The sequence below is a fragment of the Palaemon carinicauda genome, chromosome 27 (genome assembly GCF_036898095.1).
Source record: "Palaemon carinicauda isolate YSFRI2023 chromosome 27, ASM3689809v2, whole genome shotgun sequence".
Classification (NCBI taxonomy): domain Eukaryota; kingdom Metazoa; phylum Arthropoda; class Malacostraca; order Decapoda; family Palaemonidae; genus Palaemon; species Palaemon carinicauda.
This window is the reverse complement of record NC_090751.1, coordinates 16,195,384-16,212,613: the sequence shown is the minus strand read 5'-3', so window position 1 is coordinate 16,212,613 and position 17,230 is coordinate 16,195,384. Positions and strand designations below refer to the sequence as shown.

At 33.2% G+C, this 17,230-nt stretch overlaps 1 protein-coding gene across 17 annotated transcripts in view; it reads right to left on the bottom strand.

Annotated features, from left to right (window-relative positions):
• Window positions 1–17,230, bottom strand: part of LOC137620550 (serine/threonine-protein kinase WNK1-like) — a 524,046-nt gene that overhangs the window by 16,654 nt on the left and 490,162 nt on the right. For 16 of the 17 annotated variants that reach the window (XM_068350804.1, XM_068350794.1, XM_068350795.1 and 13 more), the window contains 5 exons: window positions 13,771–13,956; window positions 7,963–8,109; window positions 2,753–3,152; window positions 2,467–2,633; window positions 1,826–2,240 (listed from right to left, as the gene is read on the bottom strand). In XM_068350804.1, coding sequence (XP_068206905.1) covers window positions 1,826–2,240; window positions 2,467–2,633; window positions 2,753–3,152; window positions 7,963–8,109; window positions 13,771–13,956 — 1,315 coding nt within the window. The remainder of the gene's footprint in view (window positions 1–1,825; window positions 2,241–2,466; window positions 2,634–2,752; window positions 3,153–7,962; window positions 8,110–13,770; window positions 13,957–17,230) is intronic. The other variant, XM_068350792.1, reaches the window with a different exon arrangement.

Here is a 17,230-nt window from a genome sequence, read left to right as displayed (position 1 = left end):
ATAGCTTCTTTCTCTCAGAAGGCAAGGTGTGAGCAATCATTGATGATTAAGATCCCTAAGGGGGGAACACACAAGGGTTGCACTGACAGGAACCACAACACTAGTTAACGATGTCACAGGAGAATCAGCAGGGACACTCAGTGGTGCTTCCAACATAGATACAGGGAACAAGGGTTACAGGAACAGCGAGAGAGGGAGTTATTGGCCCTAAGTCACAGGCACAGGAGCAGGGATGAAAAGCACAGGGGTTAAATGGACTGATTTTACTGGTACTAAAAGCTTTATGTTTAACTATTAGTTTATGCACCTCCAGTACCAGTGTCGGAGCTTTTTTCTGCTTTTTCGGCAATGGAGCAGGCACAATCACAGGAACTGAAGCCTTGAATCTTTTTGGGCTTTGGTAAGACTGTGGGGATCACCACTTTTTTCACTGGATCTCTGGTCACACACTATTGGCACTGCGATCACTAATGTCACCAATGGGAGTCACTGGCATGGGGGATGAAGTAGCCTCAGGTAACTGCCCCTTCAATAAAACATTAAGGGCTTACATTTGAGACCTAAGGAAGGGAAAAAAATCTTTCTTAGGTCACTTGTTGTTGATGCTTTGCAAAGAAAAGCTTCCAGTACATGTTGGGGTTTGGCAATCCCCTTACACTCCAACCCTGAAAAAGCTTCCCTACATAAATCAGAGTTCTCTCTCCCTGAAGCATCCTCCCCGGGCAAACTAGAAGTGTATACCCAGAGGCTTCAGCATACAGAGTGCTTGATGAGGAGCTTGAAATGCTAACTATTTTCTCCGGCATGTTAAGGGCATTGCCAAGAAAGACGCCGGGGAAGGCTTAGACTTCCTGCTGCTCAAAGAGTACAACTGCCTAACAGGAGGCCATGATCTACAACATAAAAGGGGATAATTATGAACAGTCATCCCTTTAATTGTAGGAAGTGTCGATCTACCACTGATTTAGTTATAAATATCTTTGTAGTGTTCACCTACAAACTTATTTGCTTCGTCCTATTATTAACACGAAGCCAATATAAACCACTCAAACTCAAATGTATGAGAAAAAGATTAAACATTGGATAAGAGGTAACATTATATCTGTACTCATTGTAGCTGAAGGAAAAAAGTGGTGTCTTTAATTCGACCACGCTCACCACCTGTCGTTAGCTACCTTGTTTACGATTTCAACGGCTGTTCCAGCTCTGCACAAGACATTCCCTATTTTAAAGGACAAAAGGTTTGCAGTTGCACAGGAACAAATTATATGTAATGATTTTCTTGGATAACAACGCTATGAAAATTCTAAACTTCTTGATGTATTTCATTGATCTGTTAACGTCAGTGAGAAAAATAATTTGCTTGTTAAGGAAATGAAAATTTGTTGTAGTTTGAAAACTACATTACAGAATTTTCTATAAAGTAATTTGAATTCCTAATAAAACCATACTTTCTCCTGATGTTCATATCAGCAAATATCAGTTATACCTAAAAAATTAATTAGACTTTTCGACAAGCAAATATTTATTCTAAAAAGGCTTCTTGATAAGAACCTGTGAGCAATAAATTAAAATAATTTAAAAAGAGCAAAAATGTTGGCTATCTCACTAGCGATAGTGGATTTAAGTAGGGGTGAGGGATTATAAGCTTAATACATGGGTTAATAAGGTTGGACTAGAACTTTTTAACTTGAGAACCACTCTGGAATGTATCTCTCTCTTATCTAGGTGAGAATGAAAGTGTAAATATTTCAATGGTCCTGTAAAAAACTAAATCCTTTTGCCTGCAGAAAATAACAAGAGTACTAAATGCACTATGTCTTACCTCTTCGTCCTGATTCTTCAACAACTTTTGTAACTTGAAAACGGGCTATTCTAGTCTGCCTTGCATCACCTGCCTCTGATTTTACTTCTTCTGAATCTTTAAGTGAGGGTGTTCTGCACAAAGTTTCCTTTCTTAGGGGCAGGGGTGACATAGTTGTTACATAACCTGCAGGTGTAGCAGCAGGAGTACCATCTAAATTAACAGGCATCATGGCAGTATACTGTTGAGGAACAAGTGCCACAGTTTCTCCTGTGTATAATCTAACAGTCTGTGGGAGCATAACAGGGGTGACGCCAACTCCCGTCCCATCAGCAGCTAGTGGTATGCTCATGTGAGGCTGAGCATCATTTAGTGGGACTTGCTGATATTCACTAGCAAGAACTTCCATTGTAGGTGCCACAGAATTAATGGTATCCTGAAATAGCACGAGAACAAAAATCATTTGATGCACTTTATCTAAGAAAAACAATGTGATAGAATGATGCCTGATGGAGTCTATAACTATGAATGACACACTATGGGGTCTTATGAAAGATGACTAAAATATTACCACCTTTTTATAATTCTGAATTTATAAAATTTGTTACAAACATATCAATACCATCACTATAAACTTTATGTACCAAACTGAACTGTTTTACCTGAGGAGGATGAGAAGTAAGAGTAAGATGGGCACCAGGTACAAGTTTCTGTAACTGCTCCTTCAGAGCATTCAAATCCATCTTACTGCGTTGTTCTGGGCTTGGGTCCATTGCAACTAATCTAACTTCTGTAGGGATACCTAATGCTGCTCCAGCCATATCCATACCTGTTGAAAACGTAATCCCAATGTTTTACCATTTGATCTTCAAAAGATTTTTATATAAATAAGATTTATTTCAGGATGATTTTATAAATTTCATGAAAGCAAGAAAAATATAAGCTTACCTTGTGCCATGGCAGTGGGTATTGTAGTTGGCTGTCCTGCTATGCTTACACCAGGCATTACACCTACACCCGTTGCAGATACACCTGTGTTCAACATGGCTATGTGTTGCATATGGTCTAATGTTGGATCAGACACTGGTTGAAAATTAGCTGGAAAATTTGCCTGAAATAAGTTGGCACCAACTGGTAATGTCATTTCATTGATGGTAATAGGCTGTGGTGGTTGGCCAGCATATGGAATAGCAGACACCATCAAGGGCTCTCTTGAAGGTACTGTGGCTTCTGTGGTTAATTGTGAAGTTGGTAACATGGACTCCGGAACGATAGGTGCAACATCAACTGCGCTAGTAACTGTTGAAGGCACAACTCCCTGTTCTTCTGAACCCATACTAGGAATGCCCTGCAGGAGAGAATACCTAATAATTTTTGTTTTTCATAAATGTCAATGGAAAGAAAACTTTAAAAAGTTAGTGGTGTATGCTCTCCATGAAATGGTATGTTTAAGGGATGAAGCGCAAGTTTATAACTTAAAATTACTCAATTTTAAGCAGAAGTTTAGATTTAGCAAATTTAAAGCATTAATGTAAGGGTGCACATAATACATACAAAGTGTACTGTACAATAAGAAATACACACACCAAAGCACATTAAAATTATAAGCATTACAACGCAAAAGCAAATGAAAATTCGGTGAACAAGTGCTGTTCATACTAAGGGAAAAAAGAATTAAATTTATTTGAACATTACAGTACTTAATTATGCTAACGATTACAAATCATTGAAAGAAATTGAGAATTTGAAGAAAAATTACTACCAATAATAAGCTACAACACTGGAAGTCTTTAACAAGCACATTGCATCAAACTAACCCCTATAAAATTATATCTCACCTGTAAAGCTAATGAAACCTGGCCCTTACTGTACAGGTATTACAAGCCTAAATTAAGCCTATCATAAAGACAAATATCTTGTGATTCATGAATAAATATTTGCAGGAAAATTATAGTCTCTTAAGCTGTTTGTCAAGGGTTTCTTTGAATATTTTTTACTTCTAACTGCATCCATGCTTTCACATGGAAATGCAAGCTTGTGTACAATTTGTAAACTGTGATTATCAACAATTAGAGCTTGAGGTGGCACATAAATGGCTGTTCAAGTGCTTTTTTTAAATAATGTGGTGAGATTAGTTTTATACATGAAATACTGAAAAAAAAGCAAAGACGGGCTTGTAAAATTATGACATTAATAAGAGTGTGTTTTTACAATAGTTACTTAAATTTTTTGTTGTGTGGAACTTTGTATATACAGTAGTAATAAACATTCTTTACAGCATCCCTTCAATACCTGATTGCATTGCTTCTTTTCTTTTTATCCTAATCCCTTCTCTTTCCACTTCACTTCCTAATTCCTTATCTTTATATTGTACCTGGTTTGACCTTTCAATAAATAACAAATCCTTTGGGAAAGCCCTAGGCGTTTAGTAATGTGATCGAATGATCTTGATGAACCAATGCTACAGCCTAAGACGGAGGCCATTACTGTGTTAATAGAGTAAGAGTTGGAAAACATGTAGTGCCCACATATCCTTCCAAATGCACTGACTATTCCAGCATATAAATAAACCACAAAAATAGATATATAAGTTTTGTATAATTTAATACTGTATAAACCTTTCATATTCTTTTCATTAAAATGTTATATTTAAGCAATGCCCTACTCAGAAAAAAAGGAATGGGTACTGGTATATACCTAATTGAGTGTATTTGTTTTGAAATGGTCATTTGTAAAGTTGTTGTAAATGTTCAAATTTATTCTTTTAATTTTGTCTTTTATAAAAAATATACTGTATCTAAATTATTTCTATGAACTTCCCATTGTTTATACAGTATTGCTGCTTCTCTAGAAGCTTGGTTTATTGACATTCACCTATAATTTATTTTTTTTTTCAATTTCCCATCTATCCTTTCAATAGACACATGCTCCTAGTAAAATAATGAAACACTCTAGTGGTTAATGGCAAGAAGAGAAGGAGAGATGTGCAAGGGCTCTTTTTTCTTTATTTGTCTTTTCAAGTGCAAAGCACAAATGAAACTTCTAGTTCAGGAGGGAATTTCAGGAGAGAATAATAGGCAACATGTTTAATGAAGGATTAATGATGATAAGGACATGCCAGTACTATTCCTTAATTCAGCATTTAACCAGCTAAATTTTGAGTGGTGAGCTTCAAAGTTCTTATCTTAATGGCTTCCTTTGTTATCTCGGAAGGTGATAAATTTCTAAGTTTTTAACTTAATAGCTTCCTTTGTTATCTCGGAAGGCCATCAAGTCTTCTCTTAAAGGTGGTAATTCTAATCTTAACTGCCTGGTTGCCAACCCTAACCTAACTTCTCAGGTTGGGTATAGTGATAATAGTGTTTGATGTAGTAAAGATTCTGAATGTTCCCTGTGACTTACATAGCTAATATTCTCTCTCAGAGCCTTGATCTTTTATTTACTGTAGACCCTTCTGCTACTAAGCCCTTGCATTCCCTCAATCCTAGTCGTTCTTTTGAACAACTAGATTATCTTTTATAGGTTCTAAAAAAGTTGTCTTTTTCTACATCAAAAGACTGGAATGTAAATTTTTAGTGGTACCAATCTAAGAATGTACCATATCATTGTCTAGAATTAGCTAGAATGATAGTTAAATATTTACATTTCCTTTTTATGAAAAGAACCTTTCAATGTTAGACATTGAGGGATATGGATTAACTCTTAATTCTGTAATCAGGCATTTGAGATTAGATCGAGCCATTTCATATTTTATGGCATGTGTATTTAGAACTTTTCGAATTAAACGACCTCCAGTAGTAATGTCTATTCATTGGAATGGATGCATTTTACAAGATATAAAAGGTCCAGCTTTTGGACCATTTTACACTTTTCCTATTTATGTTGGTTAAGTGCATAATATCTTATAAGCACTATCATTTAAAGTTGGCTTTGGGGGAGCATAAGATATTTTTTTCTCCTTTGCCTTCCTCCACAGCAAATAATTAATATAAGACTAAGTCTCTGCTGCAATTTTTTCACATCCCCTCTTTGGAAATGTAAACATAAGCATTTCATCAGAAAATAAATTTATTTATCCAGTAAGAGCCATTCAGTATTATTTAGAAGTTCACTAATAATTGGACCCAAATCTAATAAAAATATTGTAAAGGGGCATGATATTAGAAGTAGTACTGTATAGCTACAACTAGATTTTTGCAAAAATCTTCCTTTGGGAATAGTTTAAGTAGCAGCTCATTGGCATACCAAGTCAGTGTTTGCTGAATATTATCTTTGAAGAATCCTGGGTTACTTATTGAGATTGCTGAGCTCTAGGTCATATAGTGGCTGTTGTTGATGTGGCCAATTAACAGTTAGTTCAGTTAACTGATAATTTTCTTATTTTACAAGAATTCTAATTTTAATTACATGGTGTAGAGGTTATATAGGTTAAGGAATTATAAATATGATATACAGAAAGTCGTAAGTTCAGGATTTAAATATCTTTAGAAAATAAACCTTGAGTACTGTATTTCAAAAATATTTTAAAATGGTTGTTACCACTATTCTAGGTATTTCAATTCCATAAATTCCAATCTCTTTCTTCCCACTTCATCAGTGTGGGAAACAGCATTATAAATATCAGAGGTTCATAGACTCAAATAGATATTAAAAATAAATTTTTTTATTTCAGTACTCCACTCTCAACTGATACTCATATAAGTGCTTACCCTCTTTCCTTCTGACTTTGGACATCAAGTAGATAGGGAATAGTTTCGACTTTGATACTGAAAAGAAAGAGAGCTCCTGGTGGGTCTCTTCACTTCTTGCCATTAACCAATTGTGTTTCATTACTTTAGTTGAGGCATATATCTATTGAAAGGAAAGATGGGTTTTTTTTTTTTAAATTTAAACTTTGATGGGTATCGCAATTCTAAAGAAGAATCAATGTGAACATCAGTCGATCGAGTAGAAATGAATTTGATTATGAATTTTTTATTAATTATCTCAGACTATAAATTATGAATTTTTTATTACTTATCTCAGACTATAAAAAGCTACATCAACATTCCTATAAAAACTAATAAAAAAACTTTCAAAGGCATTGCAAAAATGTAGTTTGATGATTCACTTTTTGTCAGGGATGAAATATATTCATGTTTTATGATGTTAGTTACTAAAGGAAACATAATACATTGATGATACTGCTGCTACTACTACTATTACTACTTCCAACTGATATGGCAGTACTGTACTATATTGTATATATACAAGATGCAGCCTGAAACAACACCTACATCTGAAATTCCTTTTACAATGCATTAAAGAAGTCTGACATAACATTATAGGAGTCTACTATAAAATCACAACATTCATGCATTTGTGAAAGTACAGTATCAAAAATATTTCATGTACTGTACATAAATTTCCACACACTTATGTGTAAGTTGTGTATATATGCACTGAGTGAAAATATACAACTTGATTACTTCATCAGAAGGTTTTTTCTTTTAATTTCTCAATAGAAAATGAACTTTTATGCATTAAAAAATAAACATATTCCAAAATAGCACTGTGTATTACACATTTCAATGGTGTATTCTTTTGCAGAGAAACAGAATGTAGAAAAAAAAGTCAATAATAAAACGAGAGATAAACTTAAAGAGCTTTGTGACTATAATAATGTAGAGAGAAAGATATGCGTTCCACTGTACAGTATTATGATGTACCGATACATGAATTATATCCTAAAAGCATCTTTTTAATCCCTACCATTTTGCAGATAATTACCACATTAACTTCATCTGGCTAATATGGAGCCAGGAAGTTGATAAAAATATTTGCATGGACTGAAATAAATACCCATGTACAGAGGATATACAGTATTGTGGAAGCTAAACTATAGATACTGATTAATACTGTCCCTTCATAGTCCTCTAGACCTTTATGCATACTTAAAAAATAAATGTTTTGTCACTTCCACAGTGACTGGGGGTTTTGTTCCCTAATAACAATATGTATAGATGACATGAATTTATACAACTGTACAGTAAGTTCTAAATCTAAGAAAAAACATGCTGGACGCAACATCACAAACTGGTCCCAATAGCTGTTATCATTCTCCTTTAATTTGGCGCTAATACAGAAGGCTGACATACACACACACAAGAAGAAGTTACCTGAGTTTCGGGCTGCAAGGTCTGGTTCAGTGGAGGTATTGGGGGAGTAACGATGATTGTGAGAGCACCGCCCGGATGCATGTGCAGTGGACCACGGGGCAGTGGGAGGGAACACATACCCTCCTTACCCTCCACCTCACATGCAACCTATGAACCACCAAGGAGTCATGCACTACTTTTACTACTCAGCTCATAAAGATTAATCAAAGTTAGCAGATTTAAGGAGAGAAGATATTTCATCTAATCTTTAGAGGTACTATTGTGGTTTGATTTCAATAGTACTTAAAAAGATCGACCTTTAGCTTGAGTTAAGCAAAATTTTGATGACCAGTTAATAACATCAATATCACACTAAATTCAAATATATAAAAAAATTGATACCAAGCTTTATTTTATATATTTTAATGACAAAATTAATTTGATTTAATTAAATATCCTATTAGGTTATTGAAAATTATACACCTTATCTAATTTAATCCTTACATTTACAGATATTTCACTTAATAAATGGATAAACTTCAATATTCTTTCTGAATACTTAACTTCTAACTCAATGTGCTTACCACTTCAGATTTTGCAGTTTTATAACATGTAACTCCATAAATGAGAATAAGAAATTTTTTTTTTTGGGGGGAGGAGGGAGTAAATGTATGCAAATTTTTTTTTGTTTTTCAACCAGAAAACTTACTTATTCCAGTTGCCATAAAAAATATTAAAATTCACTTAAAGTATATGATCATAATTCAAAAGACTGCTATTATGGGTGAAAGCAATGTCTACAAAGAGTGTGTTTGAATACATGTAAATTAAATATTCAGATTAATGGCCGTTATAAGAAATGCTCTTCCCTAATGTCGTCTAAGAAATACTAGGACCTAATTTTGTATCAGACTGTTAGCTTGCCAGCTAAATTAACCTTGCAATGATATCCTTATAATTCCATAATTTTTTTTTAATTTTCAGTGGCTTTACGACAGTTTTTCTTTAACTATATCATGCAGTCCCTGAATAAGTGTTATTGTTAGTAAGACATGCAACCAGTCAAACCCCTTGCCATTTCTAAATCACTTAATTGTTTAAGATCTAACACAAGTTTATTGTCAGAAGTTGCAGCGCCTGCGTTTAATGGAAGATTGCTTATGATACAGCAATATGACTAAAATACTTGCATACTGTACTGTAAAACCACAATACAGGTTCTGTTCAAGTACTGAATTTTTAAACAGGCACAAAATATTAGTTGTCCTTATGTCCTGCTGTGATCAGGGAGTACTTTATCTTTGTGCATAAATTTCCTTAAAATCCCTTTACCAGTGAACTTCTGAATTACATTTTTGTGTATTAAATGTATATCATTATAATGATTTAATAAAAATGTTATCACCATATAGTATTGAACTATTAAGTTATTTATTGATTTTTAAGTATGGAGAAATCAATTTAATTTATTACACTGTGAATTACTCTTATTAATAGATTTTTTTTTTTTGTAGTTTAGGGGCAGTTAATTTGTTCTTGGAAGGGGGAGCCAGTAATATTCCCGACTTTTTCTTCAACACTGAACAGTAATGTTAAACTATAGAAAGACACTTGATATACGCAGACTTTTTTAATAATACATGATAGACCCTTAGTTGTTAATACTGTACAGTAATGCTAACTAAAGCTTGAAGTTTAAAATACCTCTATGTATAGTTTAACGCTTGGCAGAAAGTAAGTTACTGTATATTCCCAATTTACCAAATATATAATGGCAAATCGTATGCTTTAAAGTAAGATACTGGTGCTGGTAGTAAAAGAACATTAAAATTGGGTAAATATTAAGTGTTGTTTTCTGTATAGTCATTAATGACTAAAAATTCATACTTTCTCGCAATTGAAATTTTTCTGAGTAATCTGATAAAACTTACCTGGAATTGTATTGATTCAACATACAAATGACTTTCCTTTCCTAAACCTATATCCTTTTCTACTAAAGTTTTAATCCTGTCATCATTGTGCTATTTCCTTAAAATTCAATGATAACAGCAGAATAAGGTTTACCAGACAATATTAAGCAATTTACATTCATAGTATGTTATAAAATACCAGATGTTACTACAGCAGGCATGGCATTAGCAATAAAATAAAACTGCACTATTCATATCCATTAAAGCTTACATCAAGAGGTACAAGTTATGTAAGAAATTTAAACGACAAACACAATACTAGGCTTCATTGGAGTTTAATCCAAGTACAATATGCTATATCATATCGTTCTTAAGGGAACCAAAAATTTAGTATTCAACCATTATCAATCTTAAAATAAATACAACACAGCCTACAAATACTTGTTCAAAGGAGAATTAATAATTTGGTCGCAAAACCATACTGTATATGAATAACAGCAAAATGTAAAGAATAAAAATGACTTAATGAAAGTATCTATGATAATACTGTATATCACTAAGGTTATGGTTCTGCTAGTAAGATTTATACTATATGAACTACAGTAAATGGAGCTTGATTAGAAGATATTGTAGACATTGATGTAACTAAATTTCATAACTAGTCACAAAGATTTGATAAAGTCAGTACCAAAAACATTTACAAAGAGCTTGTACCATTAACCTTTTTTCTCCTAAATTCACAAAACAATCACATAAGTACGGCAGAATTTCTCCAATAACTATTCCATGCAATCTATTAAAAAGGTAAAAGGAGTAGCCATCATAACACATATCTTTCACTTTTATCAATTTCTTTAACTTCATTTAAATATCTACATTTACTAAGAACTTCTTTTGTTGTAACAGCCACAGATTTTCCCTCTTTAAGTCAATTAATCAGAAATGAAATAATGAAAATATTCAAATTTAATTAATAATAGTAGTTTAAAATAGCAACAACTACTGTACCACTAAAACAGGTGAATATTTTGGTGATAATTTACATAAAACACACTATTGCTAAATAACACCGTTTAACCATATTTCTATAATAATTCAATTAAACTAAAGGGTTTCATTCATGTAAAACATTCATGCAATACTAAATATAAAAGTTTCAATGCACATGGGAAACATTCTAAATTACTGGATTTGCAGAATACACAACAATTACTACAGTATTTACAAAAAAGGAACTCTCTTACTATAGTTTCCTAATTGTGATTTTAGCATAAGGAAGTTAAACAGAACAGTCCTATTCATATGAAAAGCTATATGAAATTTTTGAGCAAATAAGCTTATTAGCAAAATTTTATACGCTGTAATCTAAAAAAGCCAATTGGCAAAATGAAGGGAAAGGACAAAGCTTGAACAAGAAAAAACAATTTTAATGATAAAATTTGTTATTTCTATAATCATCAGATATTCATATTGCTTCTCACTGGAAACTCAGTTTCATCAAAATTGACCCCTAAAAATAAATAAATTTCCCATTTTCTTTTCTTTCAATAGACTTTGACTTTAAAGTATCGAGATAATTTGGCGATTAATGGTAACCAGCGATGGCTTGTCAAGCCAAAGGTCCTTTGTCTTTTCAGTCATGAAGTTGAAACTTATTTTTTATCCTCTTTACATGAAAAGTCAGTGGGGATAAGGGTGGGCATTATATGAACCTCAGGTGTGTATAGAAATATGAAATTTTATCATTAAATTTCTGTTTATTTCTATAAACCTCCCCTGGGGCTCATATTGCTGACTCTCTCACTCTCATAGAGGTGGAATAGATCATTTAGTATTTTTTTTCGAGGCCAAACACCATATGCATATATAATTATGAAAAGTATTAGACAGAGAACATTACCCCCATGGAACATCAGATATTTCATTCCTAAAGTCACCATGGTGCCCATCAACTGCTACTCTCTGTAATCTGTTACTTAATAATTCAAAAATGATGTTAAGAAAACACCAACCTATACCTATTGGTTTTTAAAGTTTGAAAACAAGGGCCTTATGATTAACACAAAAGCAGCACTAAAATCAAGGCCAGTCATACATCCTAACCACAATCAAGGGATTTTTGTACAGTGTTGGATTGTAAGAAGTGCATCACATACTCCAAATCTTCTACCATCAGCCTTTTGCCAAAAGACTTCAGATAATATGAGTTATGGAATTTGGGTAACAATCAGCAGGGGTGGAGCTACCACAAATACATAGAATAACATTACCAATTTTCAAATAAGTCCAAAAAGAACCTCTTCTTGCTAATTTGTTATAATTTGAAAATGGAAATAGTTCTCGAACAAGGGAGGATTGAAGTCTATAGAAATCTACTACCTTTCTTTAATTATACCCACAGATTGGGACAAAGGCTCTCCTAAAGGTGATAAAAGTGGGAAAGTCTTCCTACAACTGGGATTTGTAGGGGAGGACTGTCTTAAGTGTTCTCTGATAAGATCTTCAAGTCCGGCTGGCAACTCTTCCGGAACGTCTACTAGATCGGAATCCTGATGTTCTACACCTGATGCAAAAGGAATTTCTAGGTAATAATTCTAAGGCTGTTGAAGCAATTGGCTAAAAGACAGAAACTTGAGTATCCCTAGAAATTAACCTTGGAGCATCACATTGAGTCCAAGTACCCACTCACTTGATCAATCCTATTTATATCCAAAACAGGACCCAAAATAAGGAAATAAATAAATGAATGTTTCTGTGCCTCAGAAACTTTCCCAATCATTGAGACACATTACTAGTTCTCTGGACCCAACATGAGAAGTCAGGTTTTTTAAATAGGAAAAGCTGATTAGAATTATTTCTTTTAATTGAATATTTATTGGTCTTCTGGGATTTCACAAAAAAATAATCAAGTTTCAGAGCTTTTGAAGCCCATCACTATCAAAACTTGATTCGTTGGGTGCTGTACTGGAATTCAGTGCTGGCATGTCATTATTGTCATAATCGCTGCTATAATAGAATGGCCTTGCTTCTCTGGATTTCCCCCTGAACTAATTGCAAGTTTCCTTTTGTGCTCTGAACTTTGATTTGGTCGGCGACCATAAACATAATTGCCCACAAACTGAACAGTGAGGCCTTCGAGGGGGCAGAGGTGCGAGCCATGTCATTGAAAGAATTTTTAAATGATGTACAGGTTTGTGCCACATAAATGTTCAAGCTATAAGCATGCCATTTACATGACCCTGGCATGAGCATTGCGAAAACAATGCCGACAGTTCTTGTTAATACTTTAATCTATGAGTGAATTAGTAGTGTCATTATGCGTCAATACCTACCAATGCAGCCCATTTTTAGCCGCGCACTATGTAGATAGTGTGCAACTTAAGCACGTGCATGACACAAATGATAATTCATGCTGCATGTCACCAAAATGGCATGCCTTACCACCCAGCATTCATGGCATGGGGGGGGGAGAAAAGTTTTACTAGTGTCAGGGTGGCATATGTCTATTGAAAGGAAAGAAAATTGGAAAATTTTTAGTTTTATGGGTAAATTTGGATAAAACTTCAGCTTCCCGAGAGAAGGAATATGAACATCAGGAGAGGTTCACAGAAATAATTACAATACTGAAAATACTGTAAATAATGATGTGAACAATATTTTTATTGATTAATTAAGAGAGCAAACAATCTTGAAGGTTAGTGGTTAAAAAGTTTTCCCAAATAAAAATTCGGTGGAATGGGTAATAAGTTCTGGGTACTTCAAAATTTCTTCATGAATTTAAGTTTTTTCATTTTTGAAGAATTATTTTTATTGATTTCCCAAAACACTACAAACATAGCATTGTCAGCTGAAAGACAAAAAATTTATATTGCAGTACCTATGGTTTCCTTACCATTTAAAACATACTACTATCTCTCACCTGCTGGATAACTTCTGTAGGTGGGATGTCTGTTGTACGATGAGTGTACTGGGGGCCGAGGGGTTGAGTCACAACATTAGCTTCTTGGACAGGGACACCCAAGCTAGATACTGTCAACCCTGCAATGCTTCCATTTCCACCACCACTACTTATGTTGCCACTAACTCCGCTACCACTGCACCCACCCTGTTACCAACATATATATGATTACTGTGTAATCCAGACAGGTGAAAGTAAAGTATATTTCATAATTAAAGCTGAAAGTACTTATTGTGGTACAGTTCAATTAAGTGACCTTTAAAGAGTACTTTAGGCTGACCACTGGAAGAATTTTCTGCAAACCAAATATCACATATCAGGAAGCTTCTGTATTTTACTTCTTCATTTTCTTTGGTATATAAAATCTGATACCAAATAAAGAACAGAATTAATGTTGTCCAAAGTACAGGGATTGCTTTTCTTCTAAAATTGATGGAAGATTTAACAATACGGTACAATCTATTTTACCAATCTGATCATGTCCATTGCAGTAGTTTATTTATAAATAAAATTAATAACGCAAGTGAAGACATTCATATTGTAAAATAAAAATCTAGAAGTCTTAAACCTAACATGGCTTATGTGAACTTCAGATGTTACTATACTGTATCTGTAAACATATATTTCTTGAACCTAGGGACTACTCTTGCAAATATGATGCAACTGTTGCAACTGTATTTTAAGTCATAAAAAAATTTACATAAGTACAACTTTGAATAACATCAATTGAGATTTCATGTAAACTGCTGTGAGAACAGCAAAAATTGTTTTATACACTATTATTTTATATATCTATAGTGAACTAACCCGCAAAGCCGTCCCTTTTCTTTTCCCAACAGAATATAAATCATCCCTGGTCTTAGGAATGCAAGCCAATACCAATGTACAATTTGTTCAACATTTATAATTACAGTAATTCTATACAAACCTATTTCTTTACAGGTTAGTAGGTTTATCGATAACCATGCAGTTTAGTACAGTATGCTTTACCACACAAGGCAATACAAGAATACTGCTATTTTGAATTTTTGTTGACTTGTGCCATGTTTGGTTACCTTATAAATGTATCTTTTACCCCATCACCTACTACCAATTGATGCACTTTTTTAAAGATTATTCTTATCTAAAATGCACAACACATGGTCAATTGTTCTATCAATAGAAGACCCAAAGTCCGTGCAATACCATGCTCTGCTTGCATCCTATCAAAATTGTCAGGCAGATTTAAAACTATTTCTCTTAATTAACTTTGTTACCCTCTATACCATTCTGTAAGCTTAAATCTGCTTGTCTTGGTATGCATGATAATCTTTAACTAGGAGACTTCAATTTATGCCTAAAATAATCTTACCTAATATGTAATCTCTTCTACACTTTTAAGAAGATAATGGTCTCAAATTACAAGGGTCTAATTTTTTTTTTTTTCAAGAATTAAATATTTACGTTTTCCTTAACATTTAGACTATCAAACATCAAGAAAGTAATCAAGCAATATGGTAACAACAGAGGTCGTTTTATATGGTTCTTGAAATCATCATAGCAAAATGCAGATGAAACATACATCTTTAACTTTTTATTGTCAGTAGTTATTTCAATATAAATACTGTACTCTAACTGAAAAGTTTATTGTTCAATAAGTCACTATGCAACTGTCAACTATAGAGCACAAATGACTAGTTATTTAACTTGAGCAAATGAGACTCACATCATCATCAACATACATAAGTCGGTTTCTATAAAATGGTTGCAATGTGTTCCAAGAATGGGTCACAAGTTGAAACGTTCTGAAGTTCAATACAATTAACTTAAGTATCCAGATTAAGCCTCAATGGCCTAATCTGCTTTGTTTTCAGTTTGCTGCTTTTTCTATTAGTAGTAAGGTAGCCTGCTTTGTATCACAAATTCCTACATCTCTTTCCCCATAATAAAATACCTTTAAAAGGTTAAAATATTTTTTCCTTTTCGCAAACACATTTTTATCAAACTACACGAGTTGACATTTTTATCAAACTACACGAGTTGAATGTTCTTAACCTAGGGATTTACTGTGAAGCTATCACATTCTACATCCTAATTTATACAATTTATTTGAATGAACAAGGAACTATCTTCCATCTCTGAAATAACTTGCTAGGGACATAAAACCAAATGTTAATTTTGAGAATAATAATTATCGTTGTCTAAGGTAAGAGCATATTTGCGGTATTTCACTGGAGTCTAAATGGAAATGTTAGAAACCAAATTCTCAATCTCAAATGTCCTTTGTAGAACCATAAAGTTTAAAGCATCAGAGTATCATAAGAACTGCCTTTATCTCTGAATCCTTGCACATTAATTCTAACATTAAAATGAAATATCAATAGTTTCCTATGTATAAAATATATGGACTTACTTTAGTAAGAATGATTCTTTATCATATTGTAACTAACAAAAATAATGTCGTGCATATTTGGAATATGCACTGAAAATGATGAAATTATTTAATCAGAGCAACAAAATGGTGTCCGAAGGTATAAAAACGTTATATGCATTTGGAATGGTAAATACCATTTGTTGACTATTTGTCTAAGCAAAAAAAATAACTACAAAATGGCAATGAAAAGCACACTTGATTAGCAGTATGCATTCCTGATACATGGGCAAAAATTTTCCAAATATCTAAGAGTTTAAATGCTAGTTATGTGTGCATCCTTGTTCAAGCTAAGCAGTTCATTTAATCTCTATATCACAGTATATTTGGCTATTCATATAGTAAATAAAACATGGCATGTTCATTTCCCTTACCAGTCTCAATAATATATGGAATAATTATGTCTTAGATAAAAGTTCAAACTGTGGGTTTTTAAAATAAAATATGTATTGCCCATCAAAGGATCTATTTCCGGAGTCTGTATACATATAAAATAGAAAGTTTGTATTCAAGACTGCAAATATAGAGCGTTTATAATTCGATAGACCAAACAGTCACTAATCTTGCATTATTTATCTGGATATTAGGATAGTCCTGCACAAGTTTGGATGGTAAGAGGGTTTTTTTCTAGATAAAATATTTAATAAAATTAATAAAATACTAAAGAGTATGTAGTTTAATATGAATATTGGAGCAAGTGTAAATAAAAAGAATTGTAATTTAGACAGTACTTGTAAACTGAAAGGGTAAAAGCCTCAGCTTTGTCACCATAGTGTTAACATAATGCATTCATGAGCACTGCAAACATCAGTTGTGTTTAACTTGGCAGGTGTTAAAACTATCTGTTAACAAAGTCCACTTTCATAATTGGAAAATTGATGAACTATGGCAATGTACAAATATATTTATGTTTATTAACACTCATTGGAAACTTTTTGGCGGTAGCCTAGCAAATGAATGTTTGGCATCAATATATTTTTAATTAATTAATTAATTTTATAATCTTTGAAT